Source organism: Arachis ipaensis, chromosome B08, assembly GCF_000816755.2.
Source record: "Arachis ipaensis cultivar K30076 chromosome B08, Araip1.1, whole genome shotgun sequence".
Classification (NCBI taxonomy): Eukaryota; Viridiplantae; Streptophyta; class Magnoliopsida; order Fabales; family Fabaceae; genus Arachis; species Arachis ipaensis.
Genome location: NC_029792.2, coordinates 3959611 through 3969598, shown reverse-complemented (window position 1 = coordinate 3969598; position 9988 = coordinate 3959611). Strand labels below are relative to the sequence as shown.

Sequence of the window (9988 nt, the reverse complement as noted above, 5' to 3'; positions counted from 1 at the left end):
TAACAATTCATAATTAAAAAAAATCCATTATAATCTAATATTAAAAATAAAAATGTGACACAATAGAGTATAACTTTTTATATTAATTTTTTTTGAGAAAGAGACGTGTTATTTCCAATTTGCACTGACTCCAATTTCCATATTATAATATGCTTTGAAATTTGAAGCATCATTACACGCATAAACCAAAACCGCCCTAAAAGAACTCTCTGGTATCATGGCAGTTCGGTTCGGAGCCTCCTATAACAATCCTTCATATTCTCGCACCTTCCTTCTTTAATACTACTACTACATTAGAAATTTATTACTAGTAACTTTCTCTACTTTTTGATTTTATGTTAATCTATTTTTATTTGTCTAAATAGGAGTACTTTTTTTCCCTATTTATTTAGCCTCATTTGGTAACACGGTGCTTTTGTTGTCTATGGATTTTGGTTCAGTTTTGTAAAACTCGTTTCTAGCTAGCATNNNNTAGCATTATTATTATTATTATTTTTAAATTTAACACTTTAATTGATTATATTATATTAAAATTTTTATTAATATATTTCTATCTTTTATTTGAAAATAAAAAGGTTGATGAAAACCAAACATTTCTAAATGTATTCGTATTATATATTATTAAAGAAGTGTTTCAATAATTTAATAAAGTGACTATCCGACCACATATTAATAATGAGAGTTTATATTTTTATAATAAAATTTAATATTTAAGTAATTTAATCAACCAAATTTAATCAAATTGTTATAACCTAATTTATTTTCAAGTGTCACTACTTCTAATAAACTTTTGACTTAACATGCGAATATATATAACTATTTTTTTTTTCTGCATTTTTTCATCGTGGTCTTCTTCTTTTCCTCCTTTTTCCTCATATTTCAACTTTATTATCGTCGTTACTACCACCACCTCCATCATGAAAAAAATATATTAAATAAGACAATTTTTTTTTACTTTTGTAACAAAATTTGGGTGTAAAAAATAAAAAATTTATGTGTTATTATTAAGAAATTTTAGTGTATTTTTATTTTGATAAATTTTTTATAATTCAATACTTTTTTCCTCTTCATCTTCTGTTTTTTCTTTTTCTTTTTTTTATCATCATTGTTTTTTTTTTATTTATCTTTTTTTTCTTGTTTTTTCTTCTCAAACTTTTTTTTTTATTTTATTCTGTTAACAAGAATAAAAATAAATAAAAATTAAACAAAGAAAAAGAAAAAATACATAAAGTTACAAAATTACAAGGAAGAGAGTGAACTTACATTCATTCAACTATAAGAAAGAAAAATAAGAAAAAGAAGAAGAAGAAAAAAATACAGCATTAAAGAAGATATTTTTGTACTTTTGTAGCAAAATTTTGATGTAAAACTAAGAAATTTATGTGTTATTATTAAAAAATTTAAGTGTATTTTTATTCTTATAAGTTTTGTATAATTTGAAACTCTTTCTCTTCATTTTCTGTTGCTTCTTCTTCTTCTTTATCTTCTTCTTCTTATTTCATTTTCTCATAATTTTTCTTGTTTTACTTTCTTGAAATGAATAAAACCAAGAAAAAGAGAAAAAAAAAAGAGAATAAATTTTGGTCTATTTTTGCTAGATGAATAAAAAAAAAAAATCAATGCTACTAAATTCCTAGGAAGAAAAGGAGGAAAAAAAAAAAAACACAACAACAGTAGCACTAAAAGAACAAACTATAGAGAAAAACACACAAAAAAAAGAAAAAACGCAAAAAAAAAAAGAATACAAAAAAGAAGGAGGAACACAAAAAATGATATATTTGCATTATTGAAGCACATGTATACACGCTGACACTTGCAATGAAAGTGATTTTGTTATATTTGGACCAATTTAGTGCTTGTTTAGGTGCCATTATCTTAATGAATTTTTTTTTTCTCAATGAAAAAATATATATTTTTTTTTGTATGTTTAGCAAATTTTTAGTAGTAAAAGTATTAAAAAAATAAAAAATATATTTTTTGAGAAAGCTCTATTTTACATATTTTTTTAAAAAAATTCTTAAAAACAAAAGATATTTTTCATGTAATAAATAAACAAAAAAGTACTTTTATATTGTTATATCCAAACATAATTGATAGATAAAAATATCTTTTTGCATGAGATACCCAAACATAAAATTATTTTTATTTTTTCATAAATATTAAAAAAAATAACTCGAAAAAGCTCTTTTCTTAGAAGCCAAGTCTTAGTTAGACTTATGACTTGTTTGAGTGAGTTTCTAAGAAAAGATATTTTTTTAGTTATATTTTTTTAAAAGATCTTATGAAAAAGTAAAAGTAATTTATGTTTGGATATAACAATATAAAAGTATTTTTTTTATTTATTTATTGTGAGCTTGTTTGGACGCCATTTGTAGAAAAGATATTTTCTTAGGAATTATTCTTTACATACAAGCGTTTTTCCATACAAATATTTACAAGTTATTTATATTCACGCGTTTTGTACCGTTACTGCACATTCTTCTTCTTCTTCTTCATGATCGTCACCATCAACACCACCTCTTCCTCCTTTTTTTTTCATTGGAATTTCTTCTCCTCTTTTCTTTTTTCTTTTTCTCCTCCATTATTAGTTATCTCATTGTTGAAGATAATGAATAATTCAGATTCAGATTGTTAATTAAACCAGAACGAACTTTATTATTGTTTTGAATCCAATCAAGTGACTGAGGTGTGGTTCAATTTAGAAAAAAAAATGTAGCATTAGAGGAAATATTTTTTGGTATTTGCAGCAAATTTAGGTGTAACATGAAGATATTTTATATCATCTTCCTCCTTCTCATCTTCTACTGCTTCTTTTTTTTCATCATCATCACCATCTTCTTTTTTTATTTATCTTTTTTTTTGTTTTATCTTCTCAAGTTTCTTCTTGTTTTACTCTCTTAACAAGAATAAAAACAAAAAAAATCAAACAAAGAAGAAGAAGAAACACATAATATTGCAAAATTACTTGGAAGAGGATGACACTTAATTAAAAGAAAGAAAGAAATAAGAAAAAAAGAAGAAAAAATGCAGCATTAGAGGAAACATTTTTTTGTATTTGCAGCAAATTTGGGTATAACACGAAGATATTTGTATGTAATACGAAAATATTTGGGTATATTTATAAGAATTTTTTGTATATTTTTATTCTGATAAGTTCTGCATCATTCAAAACTCTTCCTCTTCCTCTTCCTCCTTCTCATCTTCTGCTACTTCTTCTTCTTCATCTTCTTATTTCATATTCTCATAATTATTTTTGGGAGAAAAAATCAAACAAAAAAAAACATAATGTTGCAAAATCAATAGAAAGAGAAAGAGAGAAAAAAATTAAGTAACAACAGTAGAAAAAAAACGACGATGAAGATGAAACACGTGAAGAAAAAGGAAGAGGAACATATGTTGAAGAAGGAGAAGAAGAAGGAAGAGGAGGAGGAATGGAAACAATTGAGTAGCGCGTGTTAACACGCTTCATATGGGTGAGCGTATTTTTTGTTGGGTTTGACCCAACTTGTATGACTTGTAAACCAAAATGACTTGTATATATAGCATTTTTCTTTTCTTAATGATCTTTTTTAAATGATCTTTTACAAAAGTAAAAGTGATTTTATATTTAGATATTTCATGTAAAAACTAAAAAGATCTTTTTATCTATTAATTATGTTTGGTTAAAATAAGATAAAAATATTTTTTTATTTATAAGGATCAACCACAGAATTCTTCAGGGAAACAGTATAAGTTAATATTTTTTGAAAAAAAGAGGAGTGTTGTTTCCAAATTGCGTTGGCTCCCTTTTCCAAATTATAATCTGCTCTGAAGTTTGAAGCATCATTACATGCATACACTCCCAAAACCGAAACCACCCCAAAATAACTCCCTCCTCTCTCTGTCTCATCGCAGTTTGCAGCCCCAATTATCACCTTCCTTCGTATTCATGCATCATTAGAAATTTATTACCAGTAAGGTTTCTCTACTTTTTGATTTTATGTTAATCTATTTTTATTTCTAAATAGGAGTAATTTTTTCCCGATTTTTTTGGAGCCTCGTCTCGTACCTCAGTGGTTTTGCTGTTTGTGGATTTCGATTCGGTCTGTGGAACTCGTTTCAAGATAGCATTAATTTTATTTTATTTTAATTGTTCTTCCCTTTTTGGCTTTTACGCTGAAGTTGAAAAGTGAAAACCCTCTTAATCTCTTGTGCATTGCTTTGGACTGCGTTGATTTGGCTTGCATTGTGAGAGTATTTCTCATGTGAAGTTCTGAATTACGTTCAAAACTGCATGTTTCGTCGTTTGTTATTTCCCTAGGGTTCTGATATAAATATTATTCATGCTTTACAGGCAACAATGTGCAGCTAAACAGATGGCAAATAGTACATGTTCTAGCTCAGGTTCAATGGATTCAAACCAGAAGCCAATAAAAGAAAAGAGTGTGAAACAATTGACATTTGAAGCTAAGGAAGTCAATGACAATGAGGAGCACGATTTGGGAACTTCACACTTAGAAACAAAGAGAATGGATGCTCGTTGGTACCGGTCTCTGTTTCGAAAACCAAAAAATGGTAAGGTTGAGGTGCCTCAAAGGGTTCAACCTGATATCTTTAGAAACGAGACAGCACAAATGCCAGAGTCAAGGAATCCATTACTGGATGAAGATTTAGTTAGGAACGATGTTGGGCATGATGGAGAAAAATCGACTCATTCTAAGAGAAATGGAATCATGTTGGACACGGGTTCAGATCTTTCTACCACATTGGCTGATGATGATGATTGCAACCTCATCCCTTCAAGGTTGCGTGACAATATTGTAGGGACTGGTGGGTCATGTTCCAAACGGAGAAGGTACTTGTTGAGAAATGATATTTGAATCTATGAATTAATTTAGTTATGTAGCAGTGATTCTGAATTAGAATGAAATTGGTGTTATATTCATTCTGATCCTTAGATGTGATCTATTTCTTTTGCCGTGCCAAGCAATATTTTTAGTTAAATTCATGACGAAATGAGAAATTTCAATACAAACATCTCTTACCCTTCTTTCTGGTTTCTGATGGTGTTGGGTTCTCTTGTCAAATTAGCATATGTGATTGTGGAAAATATGTAAACATGTGCGGGCTAAATTGTTCTTGTTGGATTATATTATAAGCACATTATTTCATAGTTGTTTGTGGGTTTAAGGCCTCAATAATTGATTCTTTTCATTGCAGGTTGGATTGTGATCCTGTGGTCTCATCTAACCCTTCTACAACTGAGGTTGGTTGGATTTAGTTTTTCCTCATTATTCTTTTTCATCTTTGCTTAACGTCCGTTAGAAAGACTTTGCAGACTATTTCAAGCTCATAATTTAGATCTATTTGTGAAACCATGCTGAACTGATGACTGTTAATTATCCATGTTCTGGCATGGCAATTGGCACCTTGTTAAAATAGCTGATAATTTGTAAATCACAAGTGGCAAAACAGTTTAAAACGATAACCATGTGAAATCATTGATGTCTGTATTGTTAGTATTCATTTGTGTCATAGTCCTTGGCTCCTTGCTCACATTACCTTTGGCATTAGCTTCAGGATGGAGTTGATACTGATGCAAGTGTGTTGCAAAAGGAATATCCTGTAAATTCACCAAAAGAAGTCACAAAGCACACATGTCTAATTTGCAAGAGTGGTGGACAGCTACTGTGAGTACACTTCTTATAGTGTTTGGTTCATGCAAGTACTGTAACTTTTATATTAAATATTAATTATCTAGAACCATGATAGATGTGATGTGTTTATTTGATGCTTTTGCTGAAATTATAGTTTTCACTATTTTGGCTCGTCTTGTAATTTTTTTCTCCTTTCTACATTTTCTAACTGCAGTCATATGGAGTTGTTAATATCTAGTTTGATGGTTTCAATAAAAAAGAAAGGGAAGAAAAAACAAACAAGCTACTTTGTTGGATTTTATATGCCTTTTAAATCATTAACATCAATTATAATCAATTCAAAATTAATATACTGACATGTAAACATATTTGATATACATGATATAAACTAGATTTAATAGGCATGATCATGCTTGGTAAGTCACCTTTTAGTTTTTTGAGTCGCACCTTCCTTTTCTTTTATTTGCTATGTATTAATCTGAATTGTTATTTATATTGAATAGGAATAGTTAGAAATTATATTGATTTTAGAAAAATAAACTACAATTTCCAACAATGAATATATAAACTAACTTGATACCAACCAAAGATTGGGTTATCAAAACTACTAGAAATGTGTATTTTTGTCAGGTGGACCTAGCCCCCTTAGACACTGTCCGAGCTCATACTCGGTAGTTTTGTAGGATGAACTCAATCTTTAATGAGTATGAAGTTAGTTCACCTCTTCAATGGTCAGAATAGGTAGGAAACAGTGTTCAACCAAATCCTTTCAAATGATATGCACATGCCAAGCTTAATAATGTGTAACATACTAACATCTTAAGTGCATAATTTACAGTAGGATACATTTGCCTTATTCTGTAATTTTTTTAGGTCCAAATTGTTCTTTTGTCATCCACTTATCCTAAATGTAAATGTCTAGCTTTATCTCAATATGACTCTTCTTTTATCCTTAAAAACAAAAAGGATATATAGATTTGACCCAGTTCCTGTAGATTAGCTGTCCAGTTTGTGTAGTATTTCAATCCTGTACTCCATTTTTACTTTGACTCATTTTATCATTGAGGATTCAGCCTGGAAACATGGCTGAATGTTGGTTGGACCAGTTGAACCTGCTCTAGCTTGTTAAAATTAGCTATTATCTATAAATAATTTAAGTGTTTATCATTGTGCATCCATAGAGAGGCGACCATCACTTATATTATGTTTCAAGTGTGTTTTGGTTCTTCTATGTTAGACTTGACTGTGCGTTGCAGGTTTTGTGGTGGAAAAGGATGCAGCGGGTGCTACCATTCTTCTTGTCTTGAGCCACCCCTGGTCGATGCCTCCATTGGAGTTTGGTATTGCCATTTCTGTGTGAGGAAGAAGATTGAACTTGGTGTATATTCTGTATCGGAGGGAGTAGAATCAATTTGGGATGTCAAAGAAGTTTTGACATCAAATTTTGATGGTACAAATAATAAGCATTGCCCAAACTATTTTCCTTTTGAATGTTCCCTACTTCTGTCATTACTTTGAATACTTGAAACTCTTCTATATCTACACTTAGACTATGCTCATGTATGGGGCATATTTAATTGTTTGTTCTTTGGTATCTCTATTAGGGTCTACTCTTGCTCAGAAAGAATATCTAGTGAAATATAAAGGCATTGCTCATGTTCATAATCGATGGATACCGGAAAATCAGTTACTTCGTGAAGCTCCTTCACTTCTTAAAAACTTTAATATGAAAAATCAGGTTTTATTTTATTTCTTAATCTTTTCTTTGAGATTTATAATTGCTATGCTACAGTGATTGTATTTTGCTGAGAGTTCCGTTACTTCAGGACCAAAGGTTGAAGCTAGAATGGAGTCTACCTCATCGTCTGCTGCAGAAGAGAGCAATAATCCATTCCACACAGCAAGATGATCACAACATTAATGATGGAGTTCAAAACTTAAACTGTTGCTACGAATGGCTTGTGAAATGGCGTGGTCTTGGTTATGAGCATGCTACATGGGAGTTGGACAATGAGTTGTTTCTTCGTTCACCTGAAGGTCAGAGGTTAATCAGAGGCTATGAAGAATGTTTCCAGAGAGAAAAGAGAGCAGCTTCTTGCTCCAGAGTAGATAATGTGCCACAGGTAATGTTCATGAACATGAGTGTCATGAATGTAAAGACGGATTATCTTAATTATGAACCAGATAATTTTTATGATCAAATGTTAATAATAATAACATCATGTACATCTAACACATAATTACAGATAACTCAACTATTTAGTAGTGATAGATATCAAAATTCCATAGTAGTGAAAATATTCATAATTAAATGTTAATAATAATAACATCATAGCCAATAGTGTAAACTCTAATACAAGGCATACAGTCAATTCAATTTAGTCTGCAAATTCTAAAAAGCACAAATCTTTGTTTTCTAGTCTATAGTCATCTCATCCAATATTAGTATGATTAAAATTTGCGGTAAATTATGTTGTCCTTTGAGGTTTGATGAAATTTGTTGCATCTCTCTCTAATTACTTTGTAGTATGTGACATTAAACCTCTCTCAAACATAGTACTAATCAGCACCCAGAAAGAGGCCAATGTAGCCTGGCAAAATATATAGGGGTTGTGGTGAGTTTCACTAAACTTAAAGGGAGTTCAGTATACTTTGCCGTTATATTTAAGGAGAGATCAGTAGATTCAGGGTTTGATGTACTGAAAAAAGGTTGAACTGGGGGTTGGCCTGGCTTAATTCTTAGTCTAAAGCCATTTTTCCAGTTGGATTGTGTGAGATGCGGTGCTGACCTGGTTTAAGATTTTGGATCCTGGATCAATCAAATTGCAACAGAATCATGATTCTGGTGCTGAAATGCTTAGCTGATTGAGGATTTATTAGCTTGCTTGCATTCTTAAATTGGATAGATAATCACTTTACATTGGAGCATGAGCAATCAGTCTGTGTGCTCCACATATTATACGTGAGATGGTATCCTGGATTTTTTCTCTAAACCTAGAATATGTTTTAGCCTGCTTAATTAAAAGTGTGTTTCCTTGTATTCTTGCTCTAGTATTGTTTTCTAATACCTGATTCTGGTAACAAGATTGATCAACTCAAGGAGCGGCCGTCAAGTCATCTTGCATATAAATGCAAGTCGGACTCTTTCAAGTTTATTGAGTATTGGGTTCCTGTCCAGATATCTCATGTGCAGCTTGAGCAGTATTGTGCTACTTTACATTCAAATGCTTCAATTCTGCGTTCATCAGCAAAGACGGATATCGATGCCCTTCGTGACATCATTATTACGGCCCGAAAGGTTAGGCTGCACCTTCTGAGTTACTTTCATAGTCGATATAAGATTGACAATAGATATAGGTTTCATTCAGGTTTTAGCTATTTTATACTGTCATATGTATATATGTCTGCTGCTGTTGCTGTTGTTGTATGTATGTATGCATGTATGTTTGCACCATATTCAATTGGATGCTTATGGGAACCCTATTCTTATTCCTCTCTGGTCTGGATTATAATTTTATGATTTCAGGTATGGTTTATCAATTGTAATGAATTGGGAACATATTTAATTCATTAATGACTGGAACATCTTGTCTTAAATTGGTGTTGCTAAATTTTAGATCTACTTTAAACTCTAAAATGTTGTGATGCATATATGAAGTACATCTGGTGTTTCTAATTGAACATTAGAACAAATTGAAGACATTTATTTTTTTAGTTGAGTTGTGTTCCTGTATTTTTTCTCGAGTTTAATTCCAAATTTAAAGCTTTTGTATATTTTCTGAACAAGGTCATTTGTTGTTTGTATCACTTGACAGTGTTGTATTCATCCTTCTATTGTTGATCAAACACTGAAAAGTCGACTTACTGTTGGCCTTGATGAGGCTGAATTCATCGATGTTGATATAAAAGCAAGTGGCAAGCTGCAACTACTTGATTCGATGCTCATGGAGTTGAAGGCTAAAAGCTTAAGGGGTCTGATTCTTTTTAAGGTATGCATTTGTACTCTATCATCCCATCACATCATCCACAGGTGTTTGCTAAGTATTTGTTGAACTTAAGTTCTAAATTCTAATCATCATAGCGAAATTGTCTCTCCATATTTTCTACTTTCCTGGGTACTAACCTAAGCTTAAATGTTTATATGAATCAATTTCTATATTCAAAAACGCTTTTACTTTAAATAGTAATATTGAAGTAGAGATTTCAAGTTTGTTTATAGCATTGTGCTAATACTACTATTGCCAGTTGTGGCACATTATTGATCCTGAATGTAATTTTACTGCAAATTGTTTGTTTGTCTTCACTGTGCTGAGAACATTGAATTGTCTATGGCTGATAAAAAACTGAATTGG

The 9988-nt window shown here is 30.8% G+C and overlaps 1 protein-coding gene across 1 annotated transcript in view; it reads left to right on the top strand.

Annotated features, from left to right (window-relative positions):
- Positions 4357 to 9988, top strand: part of LOC107610432 (helicase protein MOM1) — a gene marked incomplete at its 5' end in the record, with an annotated part of 11949 nt that continues 6317 nt past the window's right edge. The window contains 8 exon segments of the mRNA XM_021108074.1: positions 4357 to 4834; positions 5200 to 5245; positions 5554 to 5669; positions 6893 to 7086; positions 7241 to 7374; positions 7463 to 7759; positions 8722 to 8934; positions 9452 to 9625. Coding sequence (XP_020963733.1) covers positions 4357 to 4834; positions 5200 to 5245; positions 5554 to 5669; positions 6893 to 7086; positions 7241 to 7374; positions 7463 to 7759; positions 8722 to 8934; positions 9452 to 9625 — 1652 coding nt within the window.